This window comes from Vigna unguiculata, chromosome 5 (genome assembly GCF_037176805.1).
Source record: "Vigna unguiculata cultivar grain cowpea cultivar isolate G323 ecotype 2 chromosome 5, ASM3717680v1, whole genome shotgun sequence".
Taxonomy (NCBI): domain Eukaryota; kingdom Viridiplantae; phylum Streptophyta; class Magnoliopsida; order Fabales; family Fabaceae; genus Vigna; species Vigna unguiculata.
In genome coordinates this window covers 48202135-48223323 of record NC_140796.1, presented here as the reverse complement: position 1 = coordinate 48223323, position 21189 = coordinate 48202135, and the positions used below count along the sequence as shown (strand labels likewise).

The following is a 21189-nucleotide window of genomic DNA, read 5'->3' as shown; positions in this document are numbered from 1 at the left end:
GTCCGGTTTTATAATGAAAAAATTACATAATATTAAATATGAAAATAGAAAGAGAGCTTTATAATTTGCTTAGGATTTTAATTTGAAACATTTTCTATGCACATATTATAGACCATGTTTTGTGGCGGTGCAGGAAGAAAGACCCCATCATGTGCTTGTGCTAAGCCCAGGAAGTCTACACAAAAAACAAAAATCAAGTTGGCTATGCTGGACCAAAATGACCAACAAACAAGTAGCTGAGAAAAAAAAAAACAATATCGTTTGTTATTGATTGGTTGAAGAACATGTGGTCGTGTGGCACCTACGTGCCTTAGCGCCTTATCCAGCAACTATAGTGTTGACAGTTGTGGTGGTCGTTTAAGAATTTGTAACCTGAAATCTTCACTTTACATCACTCTATCTCTCAATCTTCATCACCAACAAGGGTTTGAGTAACCATGGCATCCACCACTCTATCTCCTACAACCCCTTCTCAGGTATCAAAAACAACAAAAGTGTTCATTATTTAACATATTCTCTATAATGTGCAGCATTATGAAGGGACTACTACATGTTCTGTGATTTCAGCTATGCTCCGGAAAGAGTGGGATTTTCTGTCCCTCACAAGCACTTCTTGTGAAACCAATGAAGAGGCAGATGATGGGGAAGAACAAGGGAATGAAAATTTCTTGCCAGGCCACCAGCATTCCTGCTGATAGAGTCCCTGACATGGGCAAAAGGCAGCTCATGAATCTCCTTCTTCTTGGTGCTATTTCACTCCCTAGTGCTGGAATGCTTATTCCCTACACCTATTTCTTCGTTCCTCCCGGGTAACTTTTCTTTTTCTTCTTCTTCAATTTGCAATTCAACCCTCTTTCTGCTGTGTAAGTGTTAAAATCAATTCACTTTTTAATTGGGGGGAGGTGGCAATTAGCATTGTTGATCCTATATGACTATTGACTTGTTCAATTGTGTGTGAATTTAATCATGTAGGTTTAGGATCTTTGTTCTTGTTTCTTAACTTTACTGTTGAAGTTCTATGGTGTGCCTTTGATTAATCATCCACAATTATATTTGGGAGTTACATATTTTTTTGGGTCTTACAAAATTTCAGATTCCTGGTTTTTGTCCTTCTGAAATTTCAGATTCCTGGCTTTTGTCCTTGTAAAAAGGGCAGAAATTTTACCCTCAAGACTGGTATTACCTTAATATATGGTAGCGTTTGAGATTTGGTAAGTGACAAATTTTGTGACAGAATTTTCAAAAACTATTTTAAACCATTAAGGAACTGATATTGTAACCAAAATTCAAGGACTAATTTGGTCGTGTGTAACTTTTGCAGAAATAAGTTGAGAGTTTACTCTAGTAATAATATGAATTCTCAAAAACCAGCGTCGATCATTTCTCTTGTACTAATTGGATCAGCTTTGGGGATCCTTTTGTGTGATGATACATCGTCCATGAGAAGCTTTTCTGTCAAACCTTGAATAATCAGCTTCTGCTTTTCTAGTTGTGCACCCTCTTCTACAATAATTATACTATTACTTCAACCTAATTCCTACATCATAATATTGGTGTGATTATAATTGTAATGATTTCTGTAATGGGAGAGTCTGAAGGAAGTTATTGAATTCAGAATTTCATATTGTTTGGAATTTTGCCTAAGTTATTTAGTTTTGCATTCTTTTCACATTAGTTCAAAATTTCTGCACCTAAGTTCCCAGTTGATTCATAAGGGGAAGAAATCTATGATAATGTTCATTACTTATTGCATCCAGCATCCAAAAGTTTGATAATTAACTCTTAACCTTCCAACGCGCTGCTTCCATTATTCAATCCAGTTTCTTCATCTACACATACCATTAACCCTAACTTGCAAAAAATTACAGTTCAGGTTCTTCAGCTGGAGGTACTGTTGCCAAGGATGCCGTTGGAAATGATGTAATCGCAGATAATTGGCTCAAGACACATGGACCTGGTGACAGAACTCTTACACAAGGATTGAAGGTAAGTTTACATCTGTCTAGAGTTAGCTTTTTCATGGATCTTCAACAACTAGCAGATGTTTTACAAAGGTTTGCCCTTGTAGAAGTGAAAATGTTTCAACCAAAATAAGCATTTTCACATTTCCATAATTTGAATCCCACTTCACAGGGAGATCCTACCTATCTTGTGGTGGAGAAAGACAGAACCCTTGCAACATATGCAATTAACGCCGTGTGCACTCATCTGGGATGTGTGGTGCCATGGAATACAGCTGAGAAAAAGTTCATCTGCCCATGTCATGGATCTCAGTACAATGACCAAGGAAGAGTTGTGAGAGGACCTGCTCCCTTGGTAAGTAAATTGGAAAACCTTCTTTTGACAAATTTGTGGCCTTTTTACTTATAGAAGAATAGTTTCAAGACAAAATTATGGTCATTTTCTTTAGGATAAAATATGTTTTAATATCTGAACTTTGACGTAAAATTGAAATTTGTTTTTATCTGAAATTTTGATACATCTTGGTCTCTAAACTTAAAAAATGAATGGATATAGTTCTTTTAATCCAATTACGTTCAATATTTTTTATGTGTCAATGCGTTTCATGCTAACATTTGAACATTTAAGTTGTTTACACCGTTTTACATGTTTCGACTTCAATGTCAGCTGGGAAACACGTTTGACATGTTGAATGTAATTAGGTTGGAAGGATTATATTCATTTATTTTTAAAGTTTGAGAATCAAATTGTATTAAAGTTTTGGACATAGATGAATTTAAATTTTCCGTGTCAAAGTTTAGGGACTAAACATATTAAACATTTTTTCTTAACAACTTAGTACGTAGTACTGTTCAAATTTTAATCTTTTCTTTTCTCTACTTACCTATGGTTAGAACAGTGATGAATGATTTTGTTATTGTTGTTGGACAGTCTCTGGCATTAGCACATTGTGATATAGATGATGGGAAGGTGGTGTTTGTACCTTGGGTTGAAACAGATTTCAGAACAGGTGATGCTCCATGGTGGGCTTAAGACTCCTTAAAGCCGTTTCTCTGTTGTCATATGTATTTAAGTATGAAATTCAAACAATCTGTTTTGTGTCACTGCATAAATATATTTTGTAATCAAATTGATATTCTGTGAACTCAAGCTATGGAAAGGAACCTTTTTTTTCCGAGTAATCCCTTCTACCATATGCTTTTTCTTTTTCTTTTCTTTTAATTTAGTGGAAAATATTGCTTTGTGCTGCCAAAAATTGAACCTTTGCTCCTTTAGAATCCTTGCTATACCTTTTTATAACCTTTATGGGTTTTGGGTAGCTGCTAATGTAGTTAGTGTGATATAAAACCAGTGTTTAGTTATTATGATGTTTAAATTAATTTTCAAAACAAAGCACTTTATTTGAATGTAAACGTGGTGTTGGAGATCCAACATCATAGATACGACTATGTAAAAGAAAATATAATATCAAATTTTAGTTTACAAATCAGTTCTATAGTATTTAGTTTAGGTCCTGATTAGTAGCGGGTTAATTTTACTTAAGTATTGAAAAACTGGAAAAGAAAAGAAAAAGTCTTGAAATCCTGAATTTGTAGAAACACGAAGAAAGATTCAAAAGAGTTCAGAAGGGAGAAGAAAGAAGAAGAAATGAGTCACCGATAGAGGAAGAGAAAAAAAGAAAGAAATTGAAAAATAATACAAATTCGGAAAAAAGAAAATAGAACAAAAAAGAAAGATATGGCATGAGAGTAATGGTTCGACCTAAAAGATGGTTCAACGTCAGTTTGACTATAATGTAAAAAGGGCGTAGTGAAAAAGTAGGAATTTTCAACATATAATAACTAACGTTAAAAACTACTTTCAACATTAGGTGAGGCCATAGCTAATTATCCACAAGAAAAGTTAGGGGAGTTCGCAAGAAAAGTTCTTGGTTTATATTGAATCATTTCTGTCAAGAACAACAAAAGTAAATATTTCTTTCGTATCTAAATATTTTATTAAGACTGATTAAATCTCATATAACTTTTGGCACTTGATTAGTTTTATCCATTTCTACACAATTTTAAAATTCTTTGCGATTTCATTCCATTGTCACCACTTATCGTATCTAATGCGATGTTGTGTCTCTGATTTCATTAACGAAAAGAAATAATTAAAAGTACAATCACTATTAAATAAATAATCTTTTAGAGATATATCATTAAATAAAGTAAAACTACTTAAAAGCCTATTATACATTACAATTTTTTTTTTGCTTGTATTTAATTTAGCGCGAATATTGTAAGTAGATGTATATGGTTTGCAATCTGTCACCGGTTCACATCATTCATGATTTGTACCAAAAACTAAAAAGTACACAATCAACTCCTTTATTTGCACATGTTTTCAATAATTACCTGTCTTTAACAAAAAAAAAAAATTGAATTTCGAATTATTTTAAACTAATAATAAGATATTACTTTAAATAACAAAAGTGTGCTAGTGTGAACAACGGTGCAAGTTGATCCTCTTTCCCTAGTTTTGAAAACGCCCACCTTTCATTCATACTATAATGAAAAAATACGTCTATCACACGCAAGTCCATTTGAATACAAAATAGCAATAAATTAAGCCGTTTAATCAAGGAACAGTCCACATACTCATTCTCATCGATCTTTTTAAGATCCTCTTCCTTGGTCAATTAATTAAACTTTGCTAAAATAGAAATAAAATAAATTATATGTTCGTGTGGTTTGAAGAATTAGATGCACTGGCTATGGCCAATATCAATGTGAAGACTGAAAAGTCACACTGCGAAGCACAACCGTGTGAACACAGAACATAAAAAGTTGAATTCAGATAAGGAAGCACAACTTGTTGTTGTCTTTGACATAAAAGAGAACACAAGCACACAAGTATTTGACAAATCCATTTGAAGCAATAGGAGTGACCCACCAGATGCTGCTTCCTTTTAGCCACTTCTCTTTCTACATTTCTCATCATTTCTGGGCAACGTGCAGTGTTCTATAGGAAGCTCTTTCTCGCTTCAATACCTTCTTCATCTTTTCACTACAGGTAAGGTAGAAGCCATGTTATGCTAGTCCCTTAATCTATTTTTCCTCGTATATTCTCCACAATCTTCTGTATGTCGTAACTGGTAATTTTTTTTTCTGCACAACGACTTCATTTTTAGATGTCATGAATTATTACAAAGCACTTTCACTTCTAAAACAGTAAATTCTTCTTTTGTTATGTGTATTCAAATTCCTGAAAACATGTTCCCAGATTTTATCCAAACATGGTCTAAATCGTTGGTCTCTCTTCATCAATCGTCATTTGAAAGTTGAAGCTAAAACAGTGGCAGCCAATTGTCAAATTTTAATGCGTCACTATCAGTTGCAATATCTGCGGGTGAAACACATGCTTTGACTTAATTATAGCATGATTGATAATACCTGCAATATAAGATTTTATTATTGCTTTGAAAACATGTGTTAGACTTTTTAATTCCCAGAATATTTTAAATTATTCTATTTTTAATCAAAAAGAAGGTGGTATGTGAGGTGGCTTCGTATAGTTTATCTTCAATAAGTCAAATAGATTATATATACACATTGAAACCTTGAGGTGATGAATCTAATTTCTTCATTGAAGAGAAGCATCCATGGCAGGCATGGGCAACAATGAGATTTCAACACGGCTAGAGGTTCGTACCTTGATCTATCTACTGTTCTGTTATTTCAACATAGAAACACAGAGAAATTCATTTATAATTTTTACTTGTTTGGTCTATTGAATAGGGAAAATCTGCTGCAATAGTGGTTTGTTGGCTTCTCGGAAATGGATGTCTTTTTTCATGGAATAGTATGCTGACAATAGAAGATTACTACGTTAACTTGTTTCCAGTGTGATTCATACATACATACTCTTGTTCTTCATTATCTGACCTCATATTCAAATGTTGTAATTGTAATTTGGTGTTCTGTTTGTGCAGAAATATCACCCCTCTAGGGTTCTTACACTTGTATATCAGCCATTTGCTGTTGGAACACTTGCAATACTAGCGTATAATGAGGCAAAAATCAATACACGAATTCGGAATATGTTTGGATATATACTTTTTTTCATAAGCACGTTGCTGGTGTTAATTGTAAGTCCTATTCGTTAATCTGAGAACTTGGATAATTGATTCCTCTGGGATGGTGTTTATTTATGTCCAACCAATCTGTCATAGGTGAATTCTGCAGCATCTGGTGAAGGAGGGCTTGGAATATTCCTTGCTATATGTGCACTTAGTGGTGCCTTTGGAGTAGCAGATGCTCATGTTCAAGGTGGAATGGTGGGAGACCTGTCCTACATGCAACCAGAGTTCATTCAGGTTATCCTCTGTGATATAATTATGATGAAGTTATTAAAGATTCATTAAGCTAATGAATTTGTTTGCTATGGTTTTTTTGTTACAGTCATTCCTTGCTGGTTTGGCAGCATCTGGTGTATTAACCTCTGCTTTGAGGTTAATTACAAAAGCAGCATTTGATCATTCTAGTGACGGTCTCCGCAAAGGAGCAAGTAGGTTCAATTCATGTTTGTCGTCACTGAACTTATATAATTATTATGATCATTGTTGTCCTCACCCCCTTTTAGTTTCTGATCACTTGTCATGTTATACAATTAATTATGCAGTTCTTTTCTTTGCCATATCAACATTCTTTGAGCTCCTATGCGTTATTCTCTATGCATTTATTTTTCCTAAACTACCAATTGTGAAGTACTACCGTTCAAAGGCAGCATCAGAAGGATCCAAAACTGTATCAGCTGACCTTGCAGCAGGTGGCATCCGGACATTACCTGGAACAGTACTGTGTTCTCACGTCCTTTTTACTCATCAATGCATCCCAGAAATTTTTCTTTGTTAAAGAAAAAACACAACTTATGCATTAAGGTTCATGTTTTTTCAGGACGAGGAAAATACAAAAGATCCAGAGCGGAAGGGAAACAAGCAATTGTTATCGGAAAACATTGATTATGCATTTGATATGTTCCTAATTTATGTGCTGACACTGTCTATTTTCCCTGGATTCCTCTCAGAAGATACTGGATCACATAGTTTGGGCACATGGTATGTTCATCACGAAATAGCTTGATTTTGTGACTAGAAACTAAACAAAAGGCCAAGATATATTTATTTACTCTGTGATTTTATATAACCGGATATAATGTAAATTGACATGTCTGAGTGTTTCAGGTATGCTCTCGTCTTAATTGCTATGTATAATGTGTGCGATCTGATTGGAAGATACATTCCACTCATCAAATGCTTGAAATTGGAGTCCCGAAAGATGATCACAATAGCTACCGTTAGCCGTTTCATACTAATTCCAGCATTTTATTTCACCGCAAAGTTTGGTGACCAAGGTTGGATGATATTGTTAACATCCTTCTTGGGGCTATCCAATGGTTATCTCACTGTGTGTGTCCTAACATCTGCACCAAAAGGTTACAAGGTGAGTCACCTAAGTGTTCATATAGAGCCAGAAAACTTTGGTGTCTAGACATTAAAATTTGGTGTGTTTACTTTTTGTAGGGTCCAGAACAAAATGCCTTGGGAAACATATTGGTGTTGTTTCTTGTTGGAGGAATCTTTGCAGGAGTAGTACTCGACTGGCTATGGTTGATAGGTAAAGGATGGTGAGACGATGAGACCCAATTCATGCCAGATTACAGGAATGCTTCTCAAGACTTCATTCCTTGTAAAACATTGTAGCTTGCCTTTTTAATGCTTTAAACTAATGAATTGGACGAATGTAAAATTGATTTGCATTCCTCGTGGTGGTCACACTCGCACCATGTAGAGACAAATACAGGTTACAGTGACGGTACTTGTACGCAATTCTTTGAACTAATAGTGATGATCTCTTCAGCTAATATTCCAAGCTTTTATCCTGTACTATTTTAATCTTCACTTTTTTTATTACTTCATACTATTTTATTCCTAAAAGGAATGCAAAATAAAGAGTGGAAAAGGACTAATAATAAAAGAACAAATATGTACAAAAAAAATAATAGAGTCAGAGTCCAAAATTTACAGTGAGAGAGAACAAAACGTTGGTTGCATAATTTTGTCTAATAGCTTCACGTGACACCCAGATACAGATTACAAACAAAAGCGGGCAAAGAAAGGTCTAATAGGACCCTCTCATCTCGCAATCAAGAAGTGGACCCTTCAATCACGGAAAAACCAGAAGCATCAGGAGCATAATCCAAACTATCCTCAACGGCCTAGATGAACCCTGGTTCGTCTCAAATTGCAGGGAATCAACGGCCAAGGGCATGTTGTCCTGGTCCGGACTACACTTCGATTCGTGTGGATGTGCGCTGTACATCACAGCTCGCAACACCGCCGAAACGGTTGGAATGTACGCCGTTTTGTTTCTTCCTAGCAGCCACGTCAGCGCCATCAATTGGCAGTCACGGTTGAACATCTTCTTAGCTCTCTCACTCTCACTCTCCTTATTACTCCCTTTTATCTGTTTCAAAATAAAACCAAACTTCAAAAAACTTACCAACAACCACACATTCGCTACCTCAACCTTATTTTACACAAACTAAAAGTTAACCCTTTATGTTTTTTATATCAAATTGTAATTATAATATCAATTTTGTGAGGTTAATCTTTAAAAGTCCTTGCATTCTCCTTGTATCTATCTATAAGTGATTAACCACACTCATATATTATAATGTAGGATATTTAACTTCCATTGTTTTTTTTTTTTAAATTGAGTTATTACGACATTAGATATATTCCAATATGGTATCGGAGGTGGCAAGACATGAACATAAACTCTACCTCACACGCACATGGCAGTGTCATTTTCGCAGGTCAACCCAAAATTAATTAGAATTCAGATGAAAAAAATTCAACGTTGCATTAAGAGTTGATTTTAATCTTTATATAGGGAGGAGATGAAAAAGCGTGTGACCTTTTGTAGAGCGCTTAGGCATTGCGTGCAGCCAGCGTAAGAAGCGTTGCGGCAATTCTTTTCCAGGTTCCGTACAACGGCGGTGGGGGTGGCGTTGTGGGTGCCGGAGACGTTTCGAACCGCAGTGATGTGGAACGCGTTGGGGCAGCTCAGGGAGGTTATCTGGTGGAGTCTGATGCCGCAGAAGCAGAGAATGGCGTCGCAGGTGCCGTTGGGTTGGGGGATTCGGATGCTCCGATTTCTCAGTGAGTCTTGGAGCGAGTTGACGCAACTCTGGGAGTCGTCGGGCATCATGGGGAGGTCGCCGGAGGGAGGCGGCGCGGCGGCGGATACTTCGAGGGCTGTTCGGGCGAAGGCGGCGAAGAGCCAGGCGGCAAGGACTGGACAGCAGCGGCTGCGGTCAAGGGTGGTGCCGCAGGCGTGGTTGACGCCGCCGAAGAGCTCGTTGGAGAGGTCGAGGCGGCAGATTTGGGAGCGGGTTTGGGTCGGGTATGCGGGGACGGTGTTGAAGGACGGCGAGTTCCCAGGGTTGAGAGGTTGTGCAGCTGTGAACCACATTGAAGCCAAGAAAACAAGGCCTCCCACAGAGGAGGTGATGAATAATTGCATTTTCTTTGGCTTTGGAGGATTGGAAGTTCTTCTGGTTCTTGTAGGAAGTGGAAATGATGTACCAGGAAAAACAAAGGATTAACGATGTTTGGGCTATGATTTTTATGCATAAAAGGAGAAGATAGACTGAAATGAGATGAGAGATTAGGGATATGATGAAAAGACAAATACATTTATGAAAATTAAATTTTATCTTATTATTATAATAAATACAATTAATCTTATTTATTTTATTATTTATGAAAAATTATCTAACCGTTGACAATAAAAAATAATCATTTTTTTTCTTATATACATTTCGTAACTTTATTGATCTTTTTAATTTTAACAAAAATTTCACTAATAGTTTTTATTTTAATAATTATTATAATATTTTTTATTTTATTGTATTGTTATGAGAAAAAATGGAGACACATGTTTGATGGTACGTGTTTCCGCTAGTATTTTTAACACGATTTAAGCATTTCAAAAATTCAAAATTGAAATTGTGATCGGACGATCAAAATATATTAAAAAATCCATTATAACTTAGTTTTGAAGTAAAAGATGGGTTTGAAAATGAATTGAAAGTGTTAACATTCTATGAATCATAATTATCTTGAATTAAATATAGAGCTACCATAACATAATTGGTTATGAAACAAAAGTTTGTTATCTTATTGAAGTGATAATGCAGTGGAGGCAAAAGAATAGAATGCAGGGGTTGTTTGGTAGTCCTAGAATTATTGAATAGGTGTTGAAGGGTGAGTAAGTTGTCTTTAATCACGTTGTTAGTGAGTATTGGAATAGTTCTATAATTGTCCTTGATTAAATAATGTCAGAAATAAATTGACTTTCTTTTTCTCTTTAGTCTTCTCCTACTTGCTTTTACTATTCTCTCCATCACCAGCACAAGGAAATCCTGACTCCTACATCGAAGACATATGTCTACAACTGCAAATATAATTAACAAAATGTTTAAACCTTTTTGATTGAAAATTTCTCTGTAACAATTAAGTTCTTTTTATTAATATTGTACTAACCGCATATATTATGTGTCGTAGTTTTTTCTTTCTAAACTTTTTTTAAAAAATTAAAATAAATTTGTTACTTATCAAGTCAGTCTTGTGTCATATGATAAGGGATGATAATGGGTCAAATCGAGTACGGATAGTGTTTATCCACACAAAAAAAATATCTACATGTTTACTTGCATGGTATCTATTTAAAAAATATCTGTGGATTTTTTAAAAATTTGTGAGTATCTGTGAATACCTGCATACCCATGAATATTTAAAAAATATTTTTTTTTAAATAAAATTATAAAATATAAAATATAAATTAAATTTTTAATTCTCAATTTAACCTAATAAAAATAATTTTAATTTTAATTTTAATTTTTTGCAAGTAACGGGTACTCGTGGATACATGTAGTACCCACATCCGACCTGTTTATAAGTGGGTATAAATATAATCACTACCCGCGGCTCCTAACTATCTATCATGGATTTTATCCACGGATATCTGTAAGCGCATGTATTTTTGTCATCCCTAAATATATGGACTAAATTTATACTAAAAGAATAAATACATAGATTAAATTGAAATTAAGTCAATGACATGGAGCTAACAATGACAAGTGGTACTACCACTGTCATGTCACCAGTGGCGGACCTACGTTTGGACTAAGGGGAGCCATGACCCCCATAATTTTTTTTTTTTACATTTATATAATTAAATATATGATTTTAAATAATTTTTTAAAATTTAATATGTTTAATATATTTTATATATTTGATATTCTAATAAAATTTTATACATCTATATTTTTATATAAGGAAAATTCTTTTTTTTTTCACATTTATTTTTCAATTTTATCTTTTAAATATTTTTTAAATAAAAATAATTATTTTATTAATATTATCTTTTAAATAGTTATTTGTTTAATTTAACCATTTTTATTAGGTTATTTAAAAAAAAATTAATCATTATAAAAGAAAATTAATTATACTAAAAATATGAAAATTATTTATATTTAATTTTATAATTATAATAATAACAATAATTGTAATTTTATTATTTTTTATTATCATAAAAAAAGTAAATACAATATTTTGATTAATTTATATAAAACATTTTAGAATTACTCTTTTGATTTCTATTTTTCGTTCAAAAATATTTAGTTGGTCTTCCAGTTTTATTTTAGTCCCAAATTGGTCGACTTTTGATAAATGATACAATTTTGTCCTTTTTTTGTTAAATTTTTTGAATCGAACCAATAATTTTTCATCAAAATTGAAGTTCTGAATAAAGATGATTTATTCTGTTGGTGTAATTGACATAATCTTAGTGTCAATTTTGATGAAAAATTCTTGTTCCGTTTCAAGAAATTTAATAAAAAATATCAAATTCCATTATTTTTTATAAAATCGAGACTAAATTAAGACTAAAAAACACTATAGGAATAACATATATTTTTAGATGAAAAAATTGACCAAAGAGTAATTCAATCAAAATTTTGACAATCCCAAACTGCCACTACATGTTGATCTGCACTACCACATCGCACAATATTAACTTGACACGTGACCATTTTTTTTAGAAACTAAAAAGTTAAAAATTAAAAAATTCATAAAAAATCACGAATTGACATATGATACCTATTTAACTCAGTTGTACGGTACTACCAAAAATGACTTAATTTTTACACATTTTGAAAAATAAAAACACATTTAAAACGAATCAAAATCTGAGGAACAAATTAAAATTTTTGAATAAAAACAATGATCAACCTAAAAAAACACTGATAAGGAAATAATTGGAAATATTATAATAAGGAAATATTTAATATAATTTAAAGAATAATTAAATTGTTCTGCCACTATTAGACTATTACTTTTGTAAGTAACGGTTATTTATAGATAAATAATTTTTAATATTATTTTAGTTTAATAAGATTTATTATTATTTATTATTTAAGTTAATAAGTACTACAATTTAGTCTTATTTTATTTTAATTATTTGATATTGTTAATTTTTTTTTTGAATTTTACTTATTTTTAACATGTTTATTTTGTTAACAAATATCATGTCATGAAAATTAAATTTTTAGTCAATTAACAACGTTAATTTTCATTTTTATTTATACTTATTTTGTTGCCACATGTGCAATAAGTTATTTTATTCTTTTATCAATTTATTTTATTTTTAAACTAATTTGCTCCAAAAATATTAAAATATATTTCAACTAATTTACTTTTTTACTCATATTTATTTTCTTATCATATGTTTCTATAGAGTTATTTTACTCTTTTATCCTTTTGTCCATTTGATTGTTTTGAAATTTATTTATTGAAAAAATAGAAATATATTTCAACTCTATCATTTAATATCTTTCAATATATTTATTATTGCAAAAAAAAATTATATTAATAATATTAAAAAGTTATTTATTTTAATTTTTTCATTCTTAATTTTATTCTTTTATAATTTATAATTATTTTATCATTTAATAAATTATTAAAGAATAACTTATATCTAAAGAGTTAACATTTTTTTATACTATCTTTCATTTTAATTTTATCTTTGCAAGATTTTTAATTACTTTTTCATTTAATAAAATTAAATTTAGAAAAAATATTTTTTCTTTTATTTTTTGAAATAATATTATTTAAATAAATAATATACATTTATTAACCATATATGTTATTTACAGCCACGTATGAAAATATTGTCATGTAACTTGGAAAACATGTATTGAAAAGTTATTTATTAGTTTAATATTAAGTTATTATATAAATATTTTTATTATTGAATATTCTTCATATTTTTATTATTTAAAAATTAAGGGTGACAAAACAGGTTAAGCTCAACGGGAGAGTCCATCGGTCCGTGTTAAAAGTAGAGATGGCAAATAAATCCGTGCCCGTGGGTATCACCCGAACCCGTCCCCGTTTTGACGGGGAATCCCCGCTTTGACTGGGTATGGGTATGGGTATGGGTAATACCCGAAATTTTCAACTGGGGATGGGGATGGGGATGGGGATATATATATACCCGTCCCCGCTTAAATTACTAAACTATTTATAATTTATTAAATAATCTAAAAAATATAAATAAATAAATAATATATTTACACATAAAATATAATATAATATAATATAATATAGTATATATACATATAAATAAAATATACTTATATATATATATATATTTACACATATACATGTAATATAATATAATATAATATACATATAATATATATACATAATAATATAATATAATATATATAATATATACGTATAAAACAAATTAATCATTTAACTAGTGAGATCTTTTATAAACAAATTTATAACATTACAAATTTATAAAAATTTAAAAGAAATATATATATATATATATATATATATATATATATATATATATATATATATATATATATAAAAGCATAAAATATCTACGCATATACATATAATATATATACATAATAATATAATATATATTATTATATTTATATTATTATATAATATAATATAATATATATTTAAAATAAATATATATCTATAAAAAATATATATATATATATATATATATATATAAACATAAGATATCCACACATATAATATATATACATAGTAATAATAATATAATATAATATATAATATAATATATATAAATAATTATATATATATATAAACATATCCACACATATAATATATATATACATAGTAATATAATATATAATATAATATAATATAATATATATATATATATATATATATATATATATATAACATATTTCTCATTCTCTTTGTTTTTTGTTATACACTTTGTTTACTCTCTCAATTGTCTGGTTTGTTTTTCAAGATTTAATTTTGAAGGTAATTTTTCTTCTTCTTATTACATAATTTTTACTCTCTGTACATGGTTATGTTCAAATAGGTGTTCCTCAATTTCATTCTATGAAATAATTTTTAGGTTACACATTTGATTATCTTTATTTATTTATTTATTTTCATGAAAATGTTTGACTCTTATTTTGTAGCTCTTCTTTTTGTTACTTTGGTTATACACTTTTTTACTCTCTTTTAATTGTTTGGCTTGTTCTTTAAGGTTTAAGTAGATCTTCAAGGTACTTTTCCTTTTATCATAATCTTAATTATACATTTTTTTTCCATTATGTTATGTTCAAATGGATATTCTCAAATTTGGGTCACACATTGAATTATCTTTACTCCTTTATGATAATTTTATTTATTATTTATTTTTTGTTTCATGATAATGTTTAATTCTCAATTTTAAGTGCTCAATTGCATAAATCCTTAATTTAATTCAAGATCAAAAGATGAAGAATCTATGTTTAAATTTGAATTATTATTAATTTAATTTTGTTATTTGTGCTATTTCGTTTAAGTGGTATAATATAAATTTTTAATAGTATAAAAAATATTTGAAATATTTTTAAACTTGATTATTGGTTTTCCTTTTATATTTTGTTAAAAAAGAAATTAACCTTTTTACTTTGTTTGATTTTTTTTTGTTACGTATGTTAGTTTCTAGAGAAAATGAGCACAGAAGATCAAGATTTGCAGGTACCAAGTCCACCACAGTGTTCACAACAACCAACTCCCTTTCAAAGTTCCAATAATGACAGTCAATTATAATATCTAATTAAAATATAAAATTTTAATTAAAATTTCTAGTAATATTCTAGTAATTAAAATTTTCAATTTCAATTATTATATCATATCTAATTTTTCATTTTTTTTCTATGTGTAGGTGGATCGAATGCAAATGAAACCACTGATCATTTGTAAAATTAATAAATATTTTGGTTATTATAAAATTTTAGTAATGTGTAATTTTTTAGCTTTTATATAATTATTTGAATTTTATTTAGTTGTTATTTGATACTTTAATTTGAGATTTATACTATTATAATATTTTTCTTAATATTTGACATCATGAAAATCAAAAAGAGTATGTTATTTTAATATTGAATATTTTGATAGTATCATGATTCTGTTGATGTGATTTTTAAATTTTTTTTATAAAAAATATTTAATTGATATATGGAACAATAAAAAAATGGGTATGGGTATGGGTATAAGAAAATACCCGTTACCCGGTGGGGATGGGGATGGGTCAAAAGTTGTATACCCGTTGGGTTTGGGGATGGGGATGGGGATGAATTTTTATTATGGGGATGGGGATGGGATCATGATACCCGTACCCGCCCCGCCCCGTTGCCATCCCTAGTTAAAAGGGACAGGTGTGGTTGAAAATTTTAACATATCAGTTCGTTCTGCCTCGTCCCATCCAGTTTGTCAATTTGACGGGCCAAAATATGAGTCAGCCCGTCCCGACCCGTTGGCCTTTTTTTAAAAAACAAAACAAAATAAAACTTACTAAAAGAGATTAATTTCATATATTATATTTTTTAAATGTGTAAATATATAATAGTGTTGTAATTTATTACACCAAAAATTAAATCTGACTTATTAGTTATAATTGAGTAATTTAATATGTAAATGTAATACCTATTTTAATTTATCTAATATAAAAACATTAACTAATCAATTAAAAGTTAAAAAAAAATCATTTGATTAAATATACTTTTAATATTAATTTATAATTATGTATAAAATAAATTTAAAAATAAAAAATTTAAAAATTTTGAAAACAAATTAAAAACCCGTTTTATGACCCTTATAAAAAATTAAATCTATTTTATTTAATAAAAAATGAGCATGAATTATTTTTACATCAAACTTCATATAGGGTTTTAAATAGTAATATTTGTGATAAAATAAATTAAAATATTATACTTGATAGTTCATTTCATATATTTATAATAAAAAATTATATTTCTTAACATTAAAAATTTTGTTTTATATTTACTAAATTCATTTTTACTATTTCTAATTTCAAATTGTGAAAGTATATGACTTTAATAAGGTTAAAATAAAAAGTAAAAACTAACAAACTAATTTTCTTAAAATATTGCACTAAAACGTTTTTATTATTATTAGAAGAATCTAACGACACACATTAAATAATTATAATGAAAAAATATTAAACAAAAATGACTTATATTTAAAGTACTAACTATATCCTTTGCCTATTTAAACTAATATAAATATGTTTTTAGTTCTTAATCTATCAATAAATTAAAGTATAAAGTAAATTACCTTTTTTCTGACATTGGTTGCTGGAAATGTTTCATGAGGAACTGTGTTGGAAAAAAGTCAACGTTTACTATGTTTGGTGTTTGATTATTGTTTGAACATAGTTTCAGTGAGGTCTGTGTATGGACAAAGGAGCAACACTTTAGGGTGTTTATTTACATGCATCCATTTCTAGACTTTCTCATTTAGATTAGAAAGAAATAAGAAAATAATTATGAGAGAGCACTTAATGAAGTTTTGTTATCCTTTCACGAGTTCTGATTAACTTTACCAACAATGAAGTCGTTCCTTTTCTGCACGAATGCTACTTCGAGTGAAGGTGTGTTATACCCTAACAATTTCAGTTCAAATGAAAAAAGAAAATAACTCTTAATCAAAGTATTAATTGATCCACATGATTTTGTCATTAACACAAGATCGTTGTTCGTAATCAAAACTAGGAACGACAAAAAATTTCCACTACAGATATTTTTGACTAAAATCTGTAATGGATATTAAATACATACTTAATAAATATTTACTCGTGATATATATATATATATATATATATATATATATATATATATATATATATATATATATATATATATATATATATATATATATAAAATTACGAGTATTATGGTATCCAACTTGAGATATCTGTTGCTCATCATTATTTGTGAATTTTATTTGAGTATTTTTTTAAAAATTATGTGATAAAATAAATTAATTAGAAAAAGAAATATTATTCATTTAAGAATGGTTTAGAACTTGATATTATGTATTTGTATTTTTTTATTTAAAATATGAAATTGAACCAATTTTAAAAAAATTAAAATTTTAAAATTTATATTTCATATAATTCATTTAAATTTATATTTTAGAAAGATAAATTTTATTTGCATTAATATTTTAGTGTGTAATTTTATATTCTAAAGACTTGTTTTTAAATATTTTTTTAAAGTAAAAAAAGTAAAATAAACAAATTTCTATTCGCATTTATGGATATCTATCATTTTTTTTACGAATATCCAATAGATAATTGGATGGGCTATGTTCATAAAACATGACTTAATCATAATAAGGTTGTGTTATCCAAGTACGACTTACCTATAAATATAATTTTTCTAAAAGTCTGTCTTCGGCAGTATGAAATTAAAATTGCACTAATTTATAAATTTTTCCTATTTTGAAGATGTTTTGGTTGTGTTTGAATTTGAAATGGATTTGAGAAAAAAATGAGGTGAATGTGGTGTTATTTGAATTAAAGAAAAGATTGTATGAAATGAAGAGAATTGAGACAAAAGTTTATAAAAATTAATGAATAATGTGATAAAAATAAATACATATTCATTTTTGTAAACTAATAATAATAAAATATAAATTTTTTTGAATATATTATTTTGACTCTCTTAATATTTGTGATAAGTATGAAAAATACTTATTATTCTTATTTTATTGGACCTCTTAATTGTACTTAATCATGTGTTTTGTGAGAAGTTTTAGGTTCTTTTTAGGTTCTTTTAGGTTAGATATATTTTGTGTTATCTTTGAGATTATTGTATAGGAAAGTGAAGGATTGGAGAAGAAGTGAGGTTATTCTGTCAGGATCCAGTCGCCCAGCAAGTGTGCTCTTTCGCCCAACGAGTAATCACCGGTCGCCTAGCGAGAAAACGGTTTTTTGAAGTGGTTATAGTTTCGAAAAGTTACACAAAACTGTGTGCTGGAGTGTGGGAACGCGACAGAACCAGAAAGGTTTTGGTTCATGAAATCCAACCTTGATGAAGTGTTTCTTAAATCCTTTTATAACTTTAGTTTTTATTAATTTTGCATGTTGTTCTTAAATTAAACCAATCTTTTACGTTGACATTATTGCTAAAATTAGTAAATAATCACACTTAGACAAACGAACACAAATCCCTTGGAAAAACGATACTTGGACTTCCATTTTTACTACTTATAACGAATTGGTACACTTGTCAAAGAGATAACAATTTGTAGTAAGATTTGTCTCTGCTCGCAAATCTGTCATTATGAACATGACTCACTTTAAAATAAATACAACTTTTGATGAATGATTTTTATTTGTAAATTGTATTACTAAACATTGATAACATTAATTAATAAAGCTAATACAGTTAACCATTAAAAATGATATTACCATGTTAGAAAAAAAAATTGTATAAAACAAATAAGAAATTGTGCTAAAATTATTATTATTAGTAGTATTTGTATTAGGATATGTTCAATTATGTGTGTGATGATGTTAATTGTGAATCCATAATTTACATCTAAATTGAAATTATTTTAAATAATTATATCTATAATACTTTGAAATCTTTACCTGTTTAATAATTTTAACAAGTATGACACTTTTCAAATATCCAATATTATCTTCACTTTAAGTTAAGGTTGTAATCAATTAATTACCTGTTAACATGATTGATTTAGTTTGTTCTCGAGATATATTGATAAGCAATAAAGAAATAAAAATCCTCTTATTAATGTGGATCATCTCAATAATATAATGTACAAAAGTCTCATTTCATTCATTGTAATAAATTATGTTTCTATCTACAAGTTCTATAATTGTTTTTTCTTTAAATAATTTCACGGTGAATTAATACAATTATTGTCGTCATATTTGTTTTCTATTGTGAATGACAACTTTTTATTGTTTGAAATTCCTGAGCGCTTGTGTCTCCTGCAGAGAACATAGTGAAGTCAATGTTTTTGCTGAAAATAATGAAAATTAAATTGTTACACATCTCCACAAATGATGGAGTCAATGGAACAACTCACATAATTGCAGTGGATTATATCATTATATATTAGGTTTTAATAAAAAGAAAAAGAAGAGTAGTAATAGTTTTTGTAAGTAAAAGAAAGAGAGTAAATCAAATTGAAGTCGAAAATTTGAATTAGAAAACAAAAATTGCAGAAAGGAGTGTGAACAAGGGTCAACAACTTCGTCTGCTTTTGAAAGATGTTGGTGGTAATGTGGCGGAGCTTTCTTTCACACCTCTTACAAGAAAATCATGTCTTCATTCAGTATGCTGTTAATAAACCAAGGATGAAATAAGGACAAAGCTTCACTTTTGGGCTCCTAATATCATGGAAAGAATATAATTATATAATAACTGTTTTATTATTACTATTTACTATGTCATTAATCATGTGTTTCATTATATTTGATTTTTTTTTATGCATTATTTTTCGTGTTTTAAGATTTTACTTTTCACTATTTTTTTTTTTTTTTGCATTTATTTGTTTATCATGTTTTGGTGGTTCGAAATAACTATGGTGTAAATAAATTGGATTGGGCTTATTCAAATTGAAATTTGCAAAACCAAAAGGGGGCTTCTCCCTGTACTTCCAATGATTTCTCCTGTATCCCCAAAATTTATCTTAATTCGTTTGGTATTTTTTAAAAACGGATTGTAAAATCCGTTTGGTATTTTTTTTGGAAACGGATTGTGTAATCCGTTTCTTTTTTTTTTTTAAAACGGATTGTGAAATCCGTTTGGTTTTTTTTTTTTTTTTGGAAACGGATTGTGTAATCCGTTTCCTTTTTTTTTTCTTTTTAGAAACGGATTCTGAAATCCATGGTTATTTGCAAAATGTCACGAAGAACTGATATACTCAGAGCACGAACATGCGCACTGGGATGAGAAAGGCATCTGATTGTAGCTGAGATGAAGACTATGTTTGGTGTTTTTTTTTGGAAACGGATTGTGTAATCCGTTTCCTTTTTTTTTTTTTAAAACGGATTGTGAAATCCGTTTGTTTTTTTTTTTTGGAAACGGATTGTGTAATCCGTTTCCTATTCTTTTTAATTTTTTTTTTAGAAACGGATTCTGAAATCCATGGTTATTTGCAAATTTTTTTAGGAAACGGATTACAGAATCCGTTTCCTAAAAAAATTTACAAACTTTTATGAATGGACCACAAAATGAATGAAGGACAGAAAAGGACCAGGGAGAAGAGAACGAGAGCAATTGGAATGAAGAACGACGAAACGCGAGAAGAGAAAAATACTAAGAGAGTCAAGTTTTGGGGGTGCATGAGGTTGGTGACGCAGTAAATGAGATTTACTGCGTCCCAACGAATTTCACCCACTCTTATAAATGAGGGTATAACGGTCTTTTTTGGGGGTACAGAAGAAGTCTTGGAGATGCAGGGAGAAGGCGCCAAACCAAAATACGATGATGTAATTGTATCGTATTCCGTGCGTCATGACTCGCGTGATTCAAAAAGGTTTTGGAAATGTGGCCCATTTTTTCTTTCAAGTCCAAAACACACTTCGTTTGCTGTTTACACCTAACCTGTCAAATAACGGTGCAGACTATGCCCTGTATTCAAAGTCACTCTGCCACAGCTTCTTCTAGAGTCCAATAATGTTCATCCATACCATATCCATTATTCTTATTAATCAATAATTTCGTATTCAAATCGTAAGATAAATATTCAGAAATAATTTTCTCACATTTAACAATTTTGGACTAAAATAG

At 29.5% G+C, this 21189-nt stretch overlaps 3 protein-coding genes across 14 annotated transcripts; 2 read left to right on the top strand and 1 right to left on the bottom strand.

Moving 5' to 3' along the window:
* Positions 1-258: 258 nt before the first annotated feature.
* Positions 259-3143, top strand: PETC (photosynthetic electron transfer C). Its single transcript, XM_028070227.2, has 5 exons — positions 259-476; positions 568-809; positions 1869-1986; positions 2134-2316; positions 2893-3143. The coding sequence occupies exons 1-5, from the start codon at positions 438-440 to the stop codon at positions 2992-2994; spliced, it is 684 nt and encodes a 227-aa protein (XP_027926028.1). The 5' UTR covers positions 259-437; the 3' UTR covers positions 2995-3143.
* A 1532-nt stretch (positions 3144-4675) lies between these two features.
* LOC114185181 (equilibrative nucleotide transporter 3-like) lies at positions 4676-7866 on the top strand. Of its 12 annotated transcripts, none has more exons than XM_028072751.2 (10): positions 4676-5016; positions 5601-5647; positions 5742-5846; positions 5936-6091; positions 6176-6319; positions 6405-6510; positions 6625-6797; positions 6900-7060; positions 7187-7445; positions 7526-7866. In XM_028072751.2, the coding sequence occupies exons 2-10, from the start codon at positions 5606-5608 to the stop codon at positions 7631-7633; spliced, it is 1254 nt and encodes a 417-aa protein (XP_027928552.1). In that variant the 5' UTR covers positions 4676-5016; positions 5601-5605; the 3' UTR covers positions 7634-7866. The 12 variants fall into 12 exon arrangements, with proteins under 12 accessions (XP_027928552.1, XP_027928551.1, XP_085530209.1 ...); XM_028072750.2 differs by having other exon boundaries at positions 5596-5647; XM_085674083.1 differs by having other exon boundaries at positions 4676-5021; positions 5596-5647.
* A 102-nt stretch (positions 7867-7968) lies between these two features.
* LOC114185183 (putative GPI-anchored protein At4g28100) lies at positions 7969-9677 on the bottom strand. Its single transcript, XM_028072758.2, has 2 exons — positions 8922-9677; positions 7969-8468 (listed from the first exon to the last, which is right to left on the bottom strand). Exons 1-2 carry the CDS (start codon positions 9528-9530, stop codon positions 8169-8171), a joined length of 909 nt encoding a protein of 302 aa, XP_027928559.1. The 5' UTR covers positions 9531-9677; the 3' UTR covers positions 7969-8168.
* Between the last annotated feature and the right edge of the window lie 11512 nt (positions 9678-21189).

Bases quoted from the DNA above. Each gene is read 5' to 3' on its own strand.
- PETC (XM_028070227.2), top strand. From the start codon at position 438: ATGGCATCCACCACTCTATCTCCTACAACCCCTTCTCAG. The intron at 477-567 runs GTATCAAAAACA...CTGTGATTTCAG, and splicing joins CTCCTACAACCCCTTCTCAG to CTATGCTCCGGAAAGAGTGG. The intron at 1,987-2,133 runs GTAAGTTTACAT...CCCACTTCACAG, and splicing joins CTCTTACACAAGGATTGAAG to GGAGATCCTACCTATCTTGT.
- LOC114185181 (XM_028072751.2), top strand. From the start codon at position 5,606: ATGGCAGGCATGGGCAACAATGAGATTTCAACACGGCTAGAG. The intron at 6,511-6,624 runs GTAGGTTCAATT...TTAATTATGCAG, and splicing joins CGGTCTCCGCAAAGGAGCAA to TTCTTTTCTTTGCCATATCA. The intron at 7,446-7,525 runs GTGAGTCACCTA...TACTTTTTGTAG, and splicing joins CTGCACCAAAAGGTTACAAG to GGTCCAGAACAAAATGCCTT.
- LOC114185183 (XM_028072758.2), bottom strand. From the start codon at position 9,530: ATGCAATTATTCATCACCTCCTCTGTGGGAGGCCTTGTTTTCTTGGCT. The intron at 8,469-8,921 runs GTCACACGCTTT...ATTTTGAAACAG, and splicing joins GCCTAAGCGCTCTACAAAAG to ATAAAAGGGAGTAATAAGGA.